Genomic DNA, 20,166 nt, shown 5'->3' on the forward strand with positions numbered 1-20,166 from the left:
TGGCGAGAATGGCTCTTGAGTGCAGTCCTGGTTCTGGGATCACAGTACATGAGCCAATCCACCGCTGAAGACTTACTGGAGAAGTTTAAGGTAAGCCATTCAATAACATTTAAACTCATTAACGAACCCATGATTTTTAAATATCCATGGTTTATCTTTCCATGTGTTTAAATGGGAGAACCATATTTATTGGTAAGCATATTTTAAAGATTTTATTGCTGCTTCATGGCTTTTGCTGCAAAAAAATAATTTATTGAGGAAATAGAATGTTTAAGTGTTGTGTAGCAACATGTACAGCTGGTCCTGCATCACTCTGTCGGGGCTTATTCCACGAGAATGACCGCCTCACTGAACATTATCCCTTACATAAGATTGTTTCATTAGCAAGTCTTCTGTACTAGTGTATGCTTATGTCCTTGCACTCCTTATGTTGCGTGAACTTAATATATGAAAACTATTTGACTGCAATATCTCAGTATAGTGCTATAAATATCTAACTGTTTTTACAAATTTTTTTTCTCCAGTAATTTCAGGAGTGTACAAAGGAGCTCAATGTAAAACATTTGCTCTCCTTGTCGGTGGATGGACCTGCGGTCATTTGGATGTTCGCAGAGCTCTTGCAAAAAGACCATGGTGAGCAATTTGCTGGGACCCAGTTAATTGTAGGAAGCTGTGGCCTACATACCCTTCACAACTCATTCAAGATTGGTTTTGAAGTGTGGATGGTGGAGAAAGTTCTCAAAGCATGAACATGCAGAGCTGATTTTCTGTAGTTCCTTAGAATAAAAATAGAACATTCTCTTCAAATAGGAACACATGGTGCGTTCGATTATTTCACTCCAACTCGGACAAAAACGTCACGAAAAACATCACTTCCCGTTGGAAACGCCTCTTTTATGACGTTAATGTCTGACAGAATCTTCTTGTCCGAGTTGCCCCTGTGACGTAATTTCAACATGGTGGCTTACACACTCAACATTAATTCTATTTTACAAATCCTTAAAAATGTTTATTTTGTTAAATTTATTATTATCCCATCCATCCATTTTCCAAACCGCTTATCCTACTGGGTCACGGGGGGTCCGGAGCCTATCCCGGAAGCAATGGGCACGAGGCTGGGAACAACCCAGGATGGGGGGCCAGCCCATCGCAGGGCACACTCACACACCATGCACTCTCACATGCATTCCTACGGGCAATTTAGCAAGTCCAATTTGCCTCAGCATGTTTTTGGACTGTGGGGGGGAACCGGAGTACCCGGAGGAAACCCCACGACGACATGGGGAGAACATGCAAACTCCACGCACATGTGACCCAGGCGGAGATTCGAACCCGGGTCCCAGAGGTGTGAGGCAACAGTGCTAACCACTGCACCACCATGCTGCCCATTTATTATTATTATTATTATTATTTATAATTATTAGTAATTATTAATGTAATTGCACGTGTTCGATTTAGAGAATACCATATCGTGACCGTAACCAGTATCCTAACATGCAATATCAGATTTTTACCAGACTTGTTAGTGTTTTTGGTTTGTTTGTAGTTTGTTTGCCTCTCGAAAAAAGAATATCGCTATGAATGTACTAAAATACTTTATAAAGCTTTTAATGTGGTTTGACTAGTTCTTGTTTCTTGTTTGTTTGTCTGAAATAATAATCTTACTCCATAACTGCTAAAATATAAAGCAACAACACAGCAGCGTATTCATGGAGGCAGCCATGTTTGTTCCGAGTTGTGCTAGCTCGAACGGGAGATTGTCGGATGTGATGTCACCCAACTCGGAATTTCCAAGTTCCGAGAGAAAAACGAACGCACCACAAGACTCTGGCTGGAAATTTCTACAATAGAGCCATTTAGTTATTTCTAGAAAAATATTTAGAGCCAATGACCTGATGTCATTGTAACACAGGTCACTGATGTCATTGTAACACAGGTCACTGTCCGTGGTGCTGAATTCTCTACTTGATGGGCTGGTGCTGAATGAATATGACAGCTGGCCAACATGTCTGTGTGCTTCCACTGACTGGCACCCAGACATATAATGACTTTTAACAATGAGAAGGGAAACGTCCAGACAGGAAATTAGTCAACAGTAATTAGTAATCACATATAGTTCTCATTTATCATGATGTAAAATTCAAAAACCTTTTTTTTATTATTAAGGGATAAATGTAATTGAGTTTTAATGTATCCTTTCCGCTCTTAAAATCGCAAATTATTTCTGACTATTAATCTGCACGTTTTAATAATTTCATTAATATTACCTAATTGGTTTGTCTTTTTTATTAAATTTTAAAACTAGCTGTACAATTGTTGATGTTGTTGCTGTTCTGAATGTCATTGGCCTGCTGCCTTACGTCTGTCTAAACATGAGTGAGGGGATGGTTGCACTATTCTATGGGGGCCTCTGTAGAGAATAAATGATCCTAATTTTATATTGAGAGAGATGGTTAATTCCTTTTTAATCCATACTGCGTTCAGAGCCCCTGTTCTGCCGTTGATCACTGCTGCATATCATCCCCAAACCAATGGCCTGGATGAGAAAACGAATGATGACATAAAACGGTAAGTCTGTTTGTGAGGTTGTTTTAGAACTGTGTGAGACAGGCTCTATTCTTTTAACATTACATCATGAATTAGTGATATTATTGACAATCAATCCCTTAATATACAGTATCTCACAAAAGTGAGTACACCCCACACATTTTTGTAAATATTTTATTATATCTTTTCAAGGGACAACGCTAAAGATATGAAACTCTGATAGAATGTAAAGTAATCAGTGTACAGCTTGTATAATGGTGTAAAGTTGATGTCCCCTCAAAATAACTCAACACACAGCCATTAATGTCTGAACTGCTGGCAACAAAAGTGAGATTAAAAATGATTTGTGGCAAGATCGGATCATGTGTGTTGAAGAGTTTCTTATGACTGACAAGTAGTTATTTAAAAACATATCTTGAAACAGCAAATTACATTGTTCTTAATGCTTTTAGAAAAATAACTCTTTATCATGATCTGTGAATAATAATAATTTGCTATGAATGTTTTTCCACTTCAGCTTTCCACAATTATTCTTCCCGATGAGAAAAGCTACGGCACGTTTTTTGATGAAAAAAATAAAGTAGTTGAGACAATAAGCAACAACAGCTGAAAACATCTCCTAGTCACAGGAAAAACAGAAGCAGGCATGTGGTAAACGAATACAAAAGAGGTACCAAAACACAGTTTATCATGTTGGAGATGAGGCGCTTCTGTTCAACATGAGGAAGCGGGGACGGAAAGGAGGAAGAACGGAACCGGATTTTACTGGACCTTATGTCATCCAGGCAATATGTGGCAAGCTGGTTACACTGTCTAATTCTGAAGGGGCAACTTTAAAGAACAAATACAATGTAAACCACATACAGAAGGAGCCAAACTGATGTCCCAAGTCAGGAATCACACAAGGTGCCAGAAGAGTATAAGACCAGTAAACCTCCCTCTAGCGCAGAGCTTCTGACAATAGAGAAGGATGCTGACAGTTAAAAAAAAACTCATGTCTGTGTGTTACGAAAGAATATCAATAAATGTTTCCGAAAGGGGCTGACTCATTTGGTAATTATTTACGGCTTATGTTATGGCTGCCAATTTACAGTCTTTACTGAAGTCTGACTTCTTTTGAGTCACCTTTAATATAGATTGGACACTCTCTATGCAATGTGCAATACTTACATAGATGGTAAATGTTTACCTGCTTGCACAGATGGATGATTAGGTAATTAGTGTAAGTGTGTGTGTGTGTGTGTTCAATCGCATGTATGTCCAAGGTCCATAATAAATAATATACACTGATCAAGAGATGCCCAAAAGTGGATAAAAGAGGACATTAGTGGGTGTATCACTTAGTGTAACGCGTGCAGGATAATGAGCAGGACTGCAAGCCATATAATGACCCATGTCTAGCTCTTAATACAGTATGCATACAGTGATGTATATACAATGGACAGCTACTATGAGCAGATAGCACAGTACAGGTGCTTAATCTGTATGCTATTTCCATTCATCCATCCATCCATCCATCCATCCATCCATCCATTGTCCAAACCGCTTATCCTACTGGGTCGCGGGGGGTCTGGAGCCTATCCCAGAAGCAATGGGCACGAGGCAGGGAACAACCCAGGATGGGGAGCCAGCCCATCACAGGGCACACTCACACACCATTCACCATTCACACTCGGCTCTTTTTCTGGTGTGTGTGTGTTTAAATAAAAATAAAAAATTCTGCACTTTCTTAACGGAGTTTTCAGACAGATGGTATTCATAGCCTGGGTCCTTATTGAGCTAGCATCGGAAATTCATCGCAGAGTCTCAAAGCACTTATGTAAGTCGCTCTGGCTAAGGGCATCTGGCAAATACTGTAAATGTAAATTCACTCACACATGCATACCTACGGGCAATTTAGTAACTCCAATTAGCCTCAGCATATTTTTGGACTGCGGGAGGAAACCCCACGATGACATGGGGAGAACATGCAAACTCCACACCCATGTGGCCCAGGCAGAGACTCGAACCCGGGTCCCAGAGGTGTGAGGCAACAGTGCTAACCACTGCACCACCATGCCGCCCCCTGTATGCTATTTCATTCTATAAAAAGAAACTTACTGTACTGTACAATAAAGTATTTCACCACTGCTTCTTCCTCAGCTCCCACTGTTTGCTAGCACATGCCTCTTTTGATTTCTTAGTGCAATCTGTGCTTTATTTTTTTTTTGTGAAATGTAAGTGCAGTATCTCTTTATTAAGTGCTATGGTTTAATATGTACATTATTATTTCAGTACTGTGTATACTGTCCTTAATGTCTTGCCTCTCTCGTATAACTTGAGATACGCCCAAATTGACTTGCAACAAGTGGTCCTGGTTCCAAATGCGGAAGGCGATGGATACCTGTATTTTATATGCTGTAGTGTGCTGGGTGTCAGACATTGCAATGCACCTTGCTTTGATCTTGATCCCTTAGATCAGAGGGAGGTAATCTTATCCAGAAAGGGCCACTGTGTATGATGGTTTTCACTGCAACTCTCTGAACAGCGAACCTAACGGTTATCCCAATACCTTGATCTTGCTAGCATATTTAAATGTGTACCTATTCAGGAATAGAGTGGTGAAGGCATTCAGAGGAGGACTGATGATTATCAGAGGGAACAAAGGGGCTGGGTACTTGTCAGTATCCAGTAGAACCACCAGACTCCTACACTGAATGGTTCTGGATGTGGCACAGACGTTAATCCCTCTGTATTAGGGGATCCGTCTCCAGTTTGTACTCTTCTAGTTAATAGGTAGATTATCAGGCAGATTTTCACCCTAGTCCAGTACTCATTGACAGCCTAATACATCGTGTTTCAGTTTGTCTTGATAGTCAATACATATCACAGGATGTACATTACTCTGATGGGCAGGCCCTCTTACGTATGATGGAAATTGCAATACCTACTTTTGGCCACGAGATGGCAGCAAGAAAATAGAAAAATTATTTTCCCACGGTTTACTAGCAGCTTTTAGATGTTAATTCTTCATTATAATAATTTGACTAGGTCCAATGTATTTTTAATACAAATAATTACCACACAAAGCTGCTAGTAGACCGTGGGAAAATATTTTTTCTATTTTCTTGCTGCCATCACGTGGCCAAAAGTAGGTATTGCAATTTCGGCAAGAAATCATTTGTTTTCAAACTGTAGTACCTACTTTCGGCCGCGAGATGGCAGCAAGAAAATAGAAAAATTATTTTCCCACGGTTTACTAGCAGCTTTTAGATGTTAATTCTTCATTATAATAATTTGACTAGGTCCAATGTATTTTTAATACAAACAATTACCACACAAAGCTGCTAGTAGAGCTGCTCCGGTTTCCCCCCACAGTCCAAAAACATGCTGAGGCTAATTGGAGTTGCTAAATTGACCGTAGGTGTGCATGTGTGAGTGAATGGTGTGTGAGTGTGAGCTGTGATGGGCTGGCCCCCCATCCTGGGTTCTTCCCTGCCTCGTGCCCATTGATTCCGAGATAGGCTCCGGACCCCCTGTGACCCAGTAGGATAAGCGGTTTGGACAATGGATGGATGGAAATAGCATACAGATTAAGCACCTGTACTGTGCTATCTGCTTATAGTAGCTGTCCATTGTAGATACATCACTGTATGCATACTGTATTAAGAGCTAGATAAGGACAGTGGGTCATCATATGGCTTGCAGTCCTGCTCATTTTCCTGCACCCGTTACACTAAGTGATACCCCCACTAATGTCCTCTTTCATCCACTTTCAGGCATCTCTTGATCAGTGTATATTACTTACTATGGACCTTGGACATACATGCGATTGGACACACACACACACACACACACTTACACTAATTACCTAATCAACCATCTGTGCAAGCAAGTAAACATGTACCATCTATATAAGTATTGCACATTGCATAGAGAGTGTCCAATCTATATTAAAGGTGACTCGAAAGAAGTCAGACTTTAGTAAAGACTGTAAATTTCTCAGCCATAACATAAGCCGTAAATAATCACCAAATGAGTCATCCCCTTTCGGAAACATTTATTGATATTCTTTCATAACACACAGACATGAGTTTTTTTTCAACTGTCAGCATCCGATCCAAATGGGATTCCCATTTCCTTTCTGTGGGATCCAACAGAACACGGGCTGACCATCAGTCAACATGTCTTCAACCGTGCAGGACAGGACCCAGTCCAGGCCAAACCTCACAGTGCTGGTGTTAATAAAAAAATGTAAGGAACATGCAGCTGCAGCTCACACACAAACACAGTCCACAGCATCCAGAAAAAGGTCAGGCCTTTTTCTTCTTTAGCTGACTCCGCCCAGACCTCGCCCCCTTTCTGGGCGCCTCGCACTATGCCTTTGAACTGGCCCTGCAGCTTGGCCCGTTTCCTGTTTCCCAATGCAAGTCATAAGATTCACCCGTAAATGATATTTTGAATCGGAACGATATTTATTACTATTGTTTAGATTAAATATATAACGGTTTAATGATTGAATATAACTTGATATTGTTGTTTGTGTTGTTTAGTTTGAGGTTCTAGTTTCTGTCTTTATCCGCTTTGATTTCAGTAGGCAGCTGGTTCATCCCAGACTCAGGGTCTCTCTGCTCTTCATCAAACCCACACCCCCAGTTTGGGAGCACCCTCTCCCTCTCCTCCCCCCACGGCTGTGACCGTTACTCCTCCTTGAGGAGTAACCGCTTTGCACCCTATCCCAGCCCCTATACCCACAGGAGTGCATCACCCAGTGACCAGCCGCCCTGCCTGTCCCCTCACACAAGCACACACTGAAATCATGGTCCTAAGCTCTCTGTGTGGGTTACCACGATAGTACAGCACACCGACGATTACCCTCTGACTGAATCAGAATCAGCTTTATTTGGCCAAGTAAGTTCACACATATTGGGAATAGTCAGACATTTAATCAAAATAATTAAGACAAGACATAAACATACAGTTCTGTTGATTATGCGACGCATATAACCTCTGCATTCACAGCACTGCTTCAGTTATCGAAGAGCAAATTTCCAAAACTCACTCAGTCCGATAACCTAAAGTAATAAGTCATAATCCTCTTCATACGTTGCAGTAATGGGAATGAAATCTCACTCAGTGTTTATGTAATGGAGCGATGGAATTTCGTGAAATTTCCAAAAGTCCACAGAAATATTCAGAAAAACATTCCTGCAGACTGAGTTTTTGATATTTGCTTTTCAATTAACACAATTTTCTTCAGTCTGAGGTTTAACAGAATTCAGCCATATGCGGTTCAAAAAAAACTCCACAGAACAAAAACAGAAAGGACTTTACATCTGTCTGAAAGGAAAGTTGACACAGGCTGCAGCAGTGAACAAATCAATCAATGTATTAAAGTTAGGCATTAAGTAACTGGAGGCAGTATATACATAACATGATAACATGCCTTTTCTGTATTGACCATATTAAGGACACTGTAACACTGCCCACCACATACCTGCTTCATTTATTGTTTTATACTTGCAGCTGCTTATTCAGACAGCTCGTCTATCTGTCTGTCCATGTTGCCCTCCCATGACAACTGGTCCAGCCTACAGGTGCCGTCCCATTCCGGCATGTTACCCATGAGTCATAGCGGCACCTCCGGGAGCAGCTCCAGGTGAGCCCGTGCCTCCCCTCCCCCACCTGCCCCCATGCTGAGTCTCGGGCCCCCGTCTTCCCTCTTGTTCTCGCCTATACCCACATCCTGGCCTGTGTCTGCATCGTCTCACCTCGTTAACAGGTCTTTCGCCTTCTTCTGTCCTGATCCATTCAGGCCCATCACTGCATTCTGGGACATGCTTTGATTTATGTCGCCATAGTTACTCTTTGTTTTCCTTTGTACTTTGCACTCTACAAGTAAAATGAATAAAAAATAGGCATTATTTTGATATTGTTTTAGTACAGTGACACTGTAGTATATTTGTTGTTGTTTCCAGGCAACACTGCATGCTGATTTAACGTCTTTCCTTAATCTCCACCCCATTGCTCACACACAGCCAGTATCCCAGTTTGTGGTCAATGAGCTCCTGCTCACTCACCCCAGTCTCCTAGTCCAGTGGAATGTCCAACAGCTTGGGCTCTCAGTTCCTGCGCAGCTCTACAACTCATTACCCAGGGCTCTTGCACCCGGCCACAGTGCCCCTCTCAGGTTCCCCGCTGTATGACAGCACTGCCCCATCGGAAGTTCATGAAGCCTCACAGTACGACGCCTCTCCCCACGCGCGCTTAGCCACCACCGGGACTCCCATCACTCCTCCTTCCCTGTAGGGCGGCGCACTTCCATTATTATTGCAGTTTCTACTGTCACTCTGTTGCTTTTCCTGGTGCTGGACTTTTGACAGATAAATATATTATTTGTTGCATTCAATGACAAAAGATTGGTCTGTTTAACACCCTCAGTCTCCACCCTATGAGCCCCTTGTTGGCGGCAGAATCAGGAAGATGTCGGAGAAAGCAAAGGTAAAGTGAATAGTCACCTCGACAAAAATGTGGAAACCGCTTATGGTGATCATGCCTGTGTGGGTGAAATGGATCACCACAGTATAAGCGGATGATGATTATAGACGATTTTTCCCTTTTTCTTTATGTCTGGCAGTTTACCATCTAATAGGCATTTTTTTTCTTTGGGATGCGTCTAGGTCAGATACGACCAAAATATTTTTCTCATTTCAGAAGTGAAAAAAAAATATTGCTCTCAGATTCTGTTCAGTTGTAGTTTTTTAAAATAATGTACCTTGATTTGTGTTTGTTTAAAATGCCATTACCTGCTGCTTACTGGGCCGCTGAAAATGTCTGGCCCAGCTAAATTTTTTGGTTTGAAAATCTGGCCCAACTACTTTCCAGACCTGGACTAGCCCTACTGAATCATACACTAATGTTATTCTGTTATGTGAGCTGTTGTGATAGGGAGATTTGCAGGATGCTGCACGACGGGTAGTGTCCCTGCTGCAGAATGCCCTGTCTGAAGCAGCACCTAGAGACAGTGAGGGTTGTTGTTATCACCTTAATATTGTATATACGCAATCTGTTATTTCTTAACTAATATAATTGTAATGTATTCTTCTGTTATATTGTGCACAGCCAACAAAAAAGAGAAAAATGCAAAACCAAAGGAAGGCTTTATTTTCTCTTAAAAGTCTTTTTTCTAAACCAACTGAGAGTCAGTTAGAGGGGTGTTCATTATTAGTATTGTTGCTGGCATTTCTGAAAATGTGCCAAATTTGGTCAAGTGCCTATTTTTCAAATGCAGTCCCTGGCCAAGATGAAGAAAGTTCATGAAGACTACATGATAATATTAAGCACTGACATAACAAACAACATTTTTACATGCAAAATATACAGGAAATATACACTGCAACAAGCTAGGATAGACAAATAACCAAATACACTTGCAAGCCTGACCACTTTAGACCCCAGATTAGAAAATTGGTGAATGAGCATATATTTTTTCCAAGTTTTGTTTTGTTTTCAAGTTCTCACAAAAAAAAAAAAAAAAATTGTGAAGTTCCTCATCACTGATGGAATTATATGTGTCCCTAACACAGAGCTCATACTCTTTCATTCTTCTTAAGATTGTTCTTCTTGAAACACCCATCAGTGTGGCTATGCAAGGCACAGGAAGTTGAGTATGGAACATTTCTTTCAAACGTTGTTCTTCAATCAAAATCTTGGGTCGTCTATTGGTGGCAGCGACTTCCGGTGTGACACATGGGGCTGGACGTTCCAGATGTGCCCTCACAAGGTCAAAGAGCTCTTGCAAAGCCAGGGTGATAGCAGGAGGTACTTCAATGTGATTAGACAGGGCCTGCAGAAGATACAGCTCCTGATGACAAAGGAACTCCAGGTAATCCAAATTTAGTGGAGTCGCGCTGAATCCCATTTCTATTTTATGCAGAAGACTTTCGAGAAGGTGGTATCTGAGCTGTTCACAGAACAAATTATAGTTATTGAGGTGTCAAGATCTGGTCTCTGATCCACACACTAGGCCTACCATTCAAAAGTTTTAATTATGAAAATGAAATGTTTTTGTTTTGTGAGGTGCTTGTTCATGTATGATGATGTAGTGGCTGCTCTGTTTGACCGTGGTAAACCTTTTCACAAACAATATAAATGAAGAAGTATGACATTAGATCTAAGGACCAGAGTCAAATAAAGTTAAATAAAATCCATAAAAAACACTTACTCAGTGGAGATTCCAATGTAGCAGGTAGACAGCTTTATGGCTTTAATAATGAGTGTATTTAGCAGCTACAAGGACAAAAGATATTAAAAACCTCTCCATTCTAATGCTAATTTAATAAACATTAACAGATAGCACTTAAGGTGGTTTCGCCTATAGTCTGCTAACACTAACCCGAGAACTAATATCTGACGAGCGCTCTTCCCAGGATTTGAATTTATTAAATTGGCTGTGTGATGTTGTATTAAGAAATGATATTCACAATCATACATTCACAGTCGTACATTGGCCCATTCTTTTATATATGGTAAGACGAAGTGGGAAATTCGAGCGAGCGAGTGCTGTGCAGACGCGAGCACGTAGAGGGGATGGGTTTTCAGCACTCGAGCACACACACGCCCGTGGTTCTACTTTTGGCACTAATTTAACGCCGAGCGAGTGAGTGAGTGCTGTGCAATCGCGAGCGCGTAGAGAGCATGGATTTTCTGTTCGCGAGCGCATGCGCGCGTGGTTTTTATGCGCACGACTTTTGGCATTAATTTAACGCCATAGAAATGTGTGTTTAAAAGGGGAGGAGATCGGGTTGCAGCGCTGGTGTGAGCGGTTTCTCCGGGCAGTTCGCTCGAGCCTAACGTGGCTTGGGGAACGTGGTGTACCCGTCACCCATGCCAGGGAAGAAATCAAAACCGAAATGCTAGGAATATGGACTTCATCTTACGTCAAGCGTTTTCCTCTCCATTGACGCCCATAAAAAAAAGTCCATATTCGTAGCATTTCGGTTTTGATTTCTTGTCAGGTAAGTCTTTATAGCCAGATACATTCGCGAGAAATTTGGTGATTTGTGGTGGCTGTTTTGATACATTACGTTGCGTTACGCATTTTCACATTAAGCGTTTTAGAATGTCCCGTGGCAGGTATCTCCTTCTATTGCCCTAGGGAGGGTTGTAACCCTTGTCTGTATATTAATAAAGAATAATCCATCTATTCCTGTCTTATGTATCTGGACCTCCCCAGCAATTTAACGAAATTTGGTGGCAGCGGTTACAAGTGAACCCGTTTAAGTTTAGCGCTCATACTTCCGTCCATATGTTTAAGACCCACCTTGGCTGACATGTCCTGATTTCATAATCTTCAAATTTGTAATCTTTTCTCCTTCATCTAACTCCATGTTTTTAACTTCTTGTCATTTTCTTGCCGTTTGACTCATAGAAAATTATCAGACTTAAATGACACGTCAGCCTGTGCAGACAGCGATTTCAGTGTTTTAATAAATTGGCCAGCAGGTGGGGGCAGTGCTCAATTTCATTAATGCCATTCAGAAAACTTTCAGGCTTTATGTCTTAATGAACAGCCTAGAGAAAGACAAAGCATTATATTACTGATGCATACAGCAGATCCCCAACTCAGGCTGTGTTGCATATTCTTAACAGTGCTACAGTATGTTCACACAGCCAGTACAAACAAACTTGCAAGATCTAGACCAGGGGTCACCAACCTTTTTAAAACGGAGAGCTACTTCACAGGTACTGAGCCATACGAAGTTTGATATCAGTTTGAAACGCCCTCCTAAACATGTCTAAACTTCATGTATGATAAACATGTTTTAAATGCTTTTTTATATTCAATTTCAAATCTATATAAATGCAAATGTGATAGATTAGAAACAGGATAAAATTAAATTTTAGATGATGTTCGCTGGTGAGTTGTGCTATTTTATAGAACAGGTCCACGGGCAACTCATGTGGTCATTGGGGGCATCCTTGGGGCACCATGTTGGTGACCCCTTATCTAGACCTACCACATCAGGTAGGAAGGTGCCTATTTCTACCAACTATTCAGACCATCAGACCCAAACCATACATTCAGTCATGCACAGGCACTCCACTAGAGGGCTCTACATTCTGTCCTACATCTGCTCACCTGTTAGACCCACACTCAGTCTCCATCCTGATTTCTACCTACTACTCGGACTATCTCACCCAAACCAGTCCTGTGGCCTGTTCTATGAAGCGGGCTTACTGGCTTATCGGGGTAACTTGTCGGATTTCTTGATCGGGACCTCCAACTGCTCTGCCATAGAGAGCATCCTAACATGCTGCCTTACGGTGTGGTATGCGGGCTGCTGGTGGCCTCCTACTGCTCTGCCATAGATAGCATGCTAACATATGGCCTTACGGTGTGGTATGCGGGCTGCTGGTGGCCTCTATGACTTTTTTGTAGACAGTCCATCTGTGTGGTGCTGTTTGCACGAATTGTTTTGGGAAATGCACTTACAGTTTTGCAGATGTTAAGGGTGATTCCAGAAATGCATCAAAGCAACTGAGGAACTGCAATGTCGCTGTACAGTTCCTTATAATGGGCGCCAATGTAATGTGTAGAGTGGCAAATAAACTGATTCACTATTTACTATCATGTACATCATTTAAAATGCTTGTTTTTAAATGCAAATGTGTGAATATAAATGTAAGCAGTAAAGCTACAATCTGCTCCTGTTTATCTGATTGTTCTCATTTTAACTGGATGTTAAGGAGTAAATTAATAAACGTCATGTAAGTGCACATTAAAATGCTTTTTCACTATTACTTAAATTCCCATGTGAACAGCCAATCAGATCAGCCTGATGTGTGTCTCTCTGTTTCCTCTCTGTTTCCTGCCCTTTCATCCCGACCACGACCATGATCTCTCACTTAGCAGCAGAGCAGTTTATTCTAAACAGTGGAACCACAAAGATGTTCAGACTCTTTGGTCTTCTCATTTTCATTAGTAAGATAAGATAAAATATAAATTATTTTTGGATTTTAATATTTTCATTTATCTATATGATGTGACCAGTGGAATTTGGCCATTTAATCTTCATCATAGTTAATAGTTATTTAGATTACTATTATATGTCTTATTTGATTATGATTTTTTTGTTTTTCTGTTTTTGCAGACACTGCACTGACTGCAGATGTTGTTCAGCCCAGTCACCTGATGAGGGTTCACCTTGGAGACAGTGTGACCCTGACATGCTTCTGTCCAGAAGATGTTTCTTATGTTGCTTGGTTCAAACAAGCTGTTGGTCAGAAGCCCCAGCTCATGGCGAAAGCACTTCTCTACGTACCTGGTGAATTTTACAAGGAATATAAAAGCATAAAACGTTACTCCTTACTGAATGCAGAGGGGAGTTTTAACCTCACTATTTCTAACGTGGAGCCGTCAGATTCTGCAGTGTATTATTGTGCTGCTGTGTTTCTTCATGAGGTCACCTTTGGGAATGGAACCTTTGTCATAACCACAGGTAAATGAGATTCCAGCTATTTTCATATTTGATTTATTATAATGTCAGTAAGATTGTTCCCTGCAAAATAATTTTGACAGTTTAGTTGTTTGTCGATATAAAATTAGCAAAGATACCTTATTGTCTGCTTTGTTCCATAAATGTTTTTCTAAACATCAAACAAAATCATTCATTATTATTATTATTATTATTATTATACAATTTGTTGCATTTTGCTTGCTGTCAGCCAAAACGCCTAACCTTCTCTTTATACAGATGTTAATGTTACACATTGCAGCCTCTTTAAAAGAAATAACATAAAAAAATGTTTGAGTTGCTATATACAGTATAGGACTGTGCAAAAATCTTAAGCAACGAAAGAAAATTATTTTTTGACGTTATTTATCTGAGCAGTCAGTGTGTATTCACGCTGAAAAAAAAAAATAATTTAACATATGAACTAGGGATGTGCACCATTCAGAACTGATTTGAGAATGAAATTCTCAAATACGTATCCTAAAATTCAGGATTTTGAATATGTATATGAACTTGAATTTCAGTTCATTTTGTTAATCTGAATTACATTTGAATTGTGGTTGAAAACAGGTTGTGGCATTGAAATTTATATTTGAATTTAAAGAAGAAGAACGAAAAAGGGTTTGGATTCAAATTCAAGTTCATATATGTACTGTAGGTGTAGCTTTTAACTAAAATATGAACTTTAATTTAAATATGAATTATACATAAACACATTAACATTGTTATACATCATTGTTATAAAAATGTCGTTTTGTTCAGAATGAAATAATGCAACATTTGAAGTGTCACCTAAAATAATAATTAAACTGTCATTTTGTGCACCATGGTGGATCTGCTCATAGGAAGAGCTGAGTGTCTCTCCTTAGAAGTCAGTGTTGGCTGCAGTGACTACAGTTTCTAACCTAAGAAACGTCCCAAACACTTTTCCTGCATCAAAAGTCAAACTAGTCCCTATTTCTGCCATGAAAGCTTCACATAATGTCACCGATACCTGAGCCAACCATGTTTATCAGAGGATGCCAACCCTTTGGCTGCAGCTTTCTCTGCACACGCTGAGAGAGTCTTCAGTGTAGCAGGAAAAGATTTCAGGCCAGAAGATTGCAGATTAAATCATGAAACCTTTGAAGATATTATGCTGACTAAATGTAATAATAATGAAAAATTAGCAATGTGTATTGGAATGAAGCATAATTGCATTTGCCATGACGTTTTGCTTTTCGCTGTAGTGCTATGGTTGAACAGAAAAACTTACTTTTGTGCGCATAAGAAAATAAATAGGAGCAACTACCAAACCAAGTAATTCCTTTTACTATGTATACTTTTTCTTTAATGTTAAAAGATAGACAAACTAGTAATGGGCAAACAGCTCTTCGGCTCTTGAATTAAATCATGCAGGTACTACAGCAAAATGCTCAAAAATACCAAAACACATCAAGAACTAAATATGCAAAAACAATAAATACCTTCCTGTGGAAAAGGGGCAACATAAACCAAATGTAAAGTCACGAAAATCATGAAAATATAAAGTACACTTTACACACTTCATTTCTTTGAATTGAAATTAATTATATTCATCTACCTTCATACATTAATACAAGACATTATATAATTATAATGTTTGTTATCATATAATTTTTATTTAGGTATTATGTAGGTGCAGTTAATGTATAGTGTTACCTGATATATACTAATAAGCAGTAATACAATAAAAAGAGAAAAGAATGTCAACTGTTCTCCAAGAAGTTACTGATTTCTTGGATGGCTAGAAGAACATCGATTCAGTTCCCAAAAATCTGTAAGAACAATTTTTGAGGATCTGTATTTTCCATTGTTATTCTCAAAGCGCTGTCATCATGACTATTTTGCTTTTCAGGTAAAGACTCCAACAGCAGGACTGTGGTACAGCAGCCTGTGTCTGACACATTGCAGCCAGGAGACTCTGTGAGTCTGCAGTGTACGATAGAGACTGGGAGCTGTGCAGGAGAACACAGTGTTTACTGGTTCAGACATGGATCAGGAGAATCCCTTCCTGGAGTCATTTACAGCCACGGAAACAGCAGTGATGAGTGTGAGAAGAGCCCTGAGGCTGGATCTCCTACACGGAGCTGCGTCTACAGCCTCCCCAAGGGGAACCTCAGCCTCTCCGATGCTGGGACTTACTACTGCGCCGTGGCCATGTGTGGGGAGATGCTGTTTGGCAATGGGACCAAGCTGGATATAGATGGTAACACCCAGTGAGGGGAGATGCTGTTTGGGAACGAAACACAGCTGGATATAGACGGTAACACCCAGTGTGGGGAGATGCTGTTTGGGAACGGCACACAGCTGGATATAGATGGTAACACCCAGCGTGGGGAGATGCTGTTTGGGAACGGAACACAGCTGGATATAGATGGTAACACCCAGTGTGGGGAGATGCTGTTTGGGAACGGCACACAGCTGGATATAGATGGTAACACCCAGCGTGGGGAGATGCTGTTTGGGAACGGCACACAGCTGGATATAGATGGTAACACCCAGCGTGGGGAGATGCTGTTTGGGAACGGCACACAGCTGGATATAGATGGTAACACCCAGTGTGGGGAGATGCTGTTTGGGAACGGCACACAGCTGGATATAGATGGTAACACCCAGTGTGGGGAGATGCTGTTTGGGAACGGAACACAGCTGGATATAGATGGTAACACCCAGTGTGGGGAGATGCTGTTTGGGAACGGCACACAGCTGGATATAGATGGTAGCAACCAGTGTGGAGAGTATATCTGCTTCAAAGTTTTATTTAGCTTATTCTGCTATTAAGACATTTATTTCTTATTTTAATGTAATGAATTTTCTAATTTAAGTGCTTAAATTTAATTACACAGATGTTAATTTAATAATTATTTCAAATTTGACAATAGAAATTGTTAAAATGCAAATAAAGTTCATGTTAAAATTGGACTATTTACAAAACAACTGCTGTAATGTGTTATAGATTTGATCTTTAACTAATGTAATGTAAGCAAATGGGAAATGTGTCTCTATATCATTATGCTGAAATCTATCTCTTTGTTACAGGCTTTCAGAAGCTGCTGGATCCTCTTCACTCTGGCTTGCTGATAGTTTTATCTTGCAGCATTATTCTGAACGTTGCTCTCATTTGTATAAGATGTAAACTGACCTGTACGCACTGTGCAGGTACGCTGCCCGGCTTTATGCACTCAGAAGGACAAAATGTAGATTTTAACAAATTATAGAAATATAAAATTGTTTTATGATAGATAAAATTTTCATATTAAAACCACTCTTGCAGGTAATACAGTTTAAAAATCCATTATTAAATCTCACCTTATTTATATAAACCTTTTTGTACTGTAAGATTTACATTTTTGTATTATATCTTTCATATTTTGCAAAATCTATTGAAATATACATGTTGCAATAAGTTGCATATCAATAACTTTTATTACCAAGATCTCCTTTATAGCAATTTTATTATATATGATATATGAGAACAAATAACACATATCCAAACAAGCACACTTAAATTGACAGAAGTCATTTTTACTTTCATTTTTGAGACAAAAAGGATGTTGATTGCTTGAAAATTCTGAATGTTATCTGACCACTTTATGATACTGTGTGAAATTAAATAATATATTGATGTGTTATATATTTTAAACAGATGAAAAGAACAGTGATATATCAAAAGTGGAATGGTCACGCAAGCAAGTATGTAATAAATATTTCAAATTACAAATCGTCAGTAAAACAAATGAACCTCAGACTGATTTCCATCCTGGGATCAGCATTTTAAGTGCTATTTGTGCATATAAGTAATAGCAAACCGATTTTTTCAATCCAATTCTGCCATCTTTGTCTCCCCAGTGCCATGACGAGGACACACTGAATTACGCTGCCCTGAACCTTAAGAAGCCAAAACCCAGGAGACAGAAGAAAGACGGGAATAATGACACTCTGTATTCTGACCTCCGCTACAGAGATTATGAATAAAGATGCTTCTCATTCATGTCAGTCACACAGAGTGTTCAGGGTGTAGCTTTAATAATGTTCAGAGGAGGGCAGGGGAGCCAGTGCTTCTGAGACTGAATCACAGGATTTTACGGAGTTTGGTGTCAGTGTGTTTGGGGCGCATTTTTACTGGAAGTGCAAATGTTCAAGCCAGACTGGGGGCTGAGGGAGGGGGAGAGGGGAGCCACAGAGATTATTTCTTCATGGCATGGGGGGGAATAAGCGGCTTTAATGTTGTGGAAAGGCTGAGTTGTTGCAATCAGTTCTTTGATGTGACACATGCTTACTTGTCTCCCTTGTGTACCATGCTGAATGGTTTGGGGCAAACGCACAGGGACTGATCGATTATATTAAACAGATGAAAGAAACTGAATGAAAATTTCAAGTGTTCTTAAATTACGTTTTTCATTTAATGTTGTGTACTGTATGTATTTTTGAGTATATACATGTACCTGTATATGTACCTGTATATATACCTGTGTCGTTAATAACGATGTGGATAATTAAGAAAGAGGAGTTTTGTTTCTTGCTCCCTGTCCTGTTACTTGGCTCACAAACATACACACACATACACACACATAGACACACACACAAACACAGACACACAAACACACACAGACACAGAAACACACACATGCACACACACACGAACACACACAGACACACAAACACACATGCACACACATACACACACACACAAACATACACACACAGACACACACATGCACACACACTCACACACACTGCTACGGCTCTGTAAGAACACTAGCATGCTCTTTTGTGTGAGCGGGGTGGGGGGTGTTAAATAAGATGAAAATGACAATGGCTGTACTTTTGTTATGCCAGTTGTGTTTCTATCGTCATTGTATCATATTCCACAAGCTTTTTATTCTACAAGATGTACAAGCCAGTCAGTGTATTCAGTGGGGTGTTCAGGAGTCATTAGGTTCTGAAAAATGTCTTGCATTTAAAACATAATGTACTTTTGAATACTTAAGTATTTTTAGATGCAAATACTCCAGTACTTTAACTGAAGTAAAAAATGAACTGAAAAGCTTTGAGTATTATTTGACGAGGAGTATCTATACTTAACTCAAGTAGTGAAGTTGTGTACTTTGTCCACCTCTGTCCAAAAGTGACATACAGCTGTAAGCTGTTTTGGTTTGTTTGTCTGCTGAGTGCGTCTCTGCAGTGCTGCAGATGTTTCCACTGGTTAGATGCAGCTTAGGAAGACTGACCCACTGACTACACTGTGCTGGGCTCACTTTGCAAAGAGTAAAAACCACACAGAGAGAACAATACCTGCTCCTTGTAAGACCCTGTTTCCTCTCTGCCTCACCCAGGTCACGCTTTGAAGTATTCAGCCTAAATTATTTTATCCAAACAAGCCACCATTATTATTCATGCAGCTGGACATTTGACTGGAGCACATGATTGCTACATATCACTACCCTGTACATGGAACAGAATGTACAGCTTTCACAACAGAACAAAATTCTCATCAGTCCACATCTGAAACCACCACACATCTTAGGGATCCTATTTATAATGGTACATTTTTGTTTTATTCACATTCTTTTTCATCACACAGATAAACACCATCCATTAATCTTACAGCATGTATCCTGGTCAGGGTGATGGGGACGACACCACCTATATCGAGTGTGATTTAAGGCCAAGACCTTAAAAGGGAGAGTCAAGACTGAGGCTTGTTACAAGAGCAGTGGGGCACAAAACAACAAACAACATCATTATGAATGTAAAAGAAATGTATGTATTTATAAATATAGGGTAATAATAGAAACAAAATATAAGAATATATTACATACAGGAATATTATAGGAATATTAAAATTAACTTATACACAATCCTTAACTTATACACAATCCTATTGCATGTAACATTATTGCTCATGTGCAAGATATTAGCCTCCCAAAGGAAGCTGCCACACAGGGGAATAATGCACTGGCTCAATGCAACACTGCACATCAGTGAATAAGGAGGAACAATATTGCAGATCAGCAGCAGATAGAAACTGTATCAGAAGACAGTGAACAGAGGAAAAGTTCAATGAGCAGAGTGCAGATTATAAAGCCTGACTGCTGTGGGG

The 20,166-nt window shown here is 40.0% G+C and overlaps 1 protein-coding gene and 1 long non-coding RNA gene across 2 annotated transcripts; both read left to right on the forward strand.

Annotated features, from left to right (window-relative positions):
- Positions 1–13,735: 13,735 nt before the first annotated feature.
- On the forward strand, positions 13,736–16,268 carry LOC125722859 (immunoglobulin kappa light chain-like; the record flags this gene model as incomplete). Its single annotated transcript, XM_048999070.1, has 2 exons — positions 13,736–14,027; positions 15,919–16,268. Coding segments are annotated over 2 exons (642 nt in total), but the record flags the coding sequence as incomplete, so codon positions are not given.
- An 823-nt stretch (positions 16,269–17,091) lies between these two features.
- LOC125722866 (uncharacterized) lies at positions 17,092–18,135 on the forward strand. The gene is made up of 3 exons (XR_007386677.1): positions 17,092–17,222; positions 17,710–17,756; positions 17,913–18,135. It is a non-coding gene; the product is annotated as an uncharacterized LOC125722866 (long non-coding RNA).
- The last annotated feature ends 2,031 nt before the right edge of the window (positions 18,136–20,166 follow it).

This window comes from Brienomyrus brachyistius, unplaced genomic scaffold, assembly GCF_023856365.1.
Source record: "Brienomyrus brachyistius isolate T26 unplaced genomic scaffold, BBRACH_0.4 scaffold43, whole genome shotgun sequence".
NCBI classification, from domain to species: Eukaryota; Metazoa; Chordata; class Actinopteri; order Osteoglossiformes; family Mormyridae; genus Brienomyrus; species Brienomyrus brachyistius.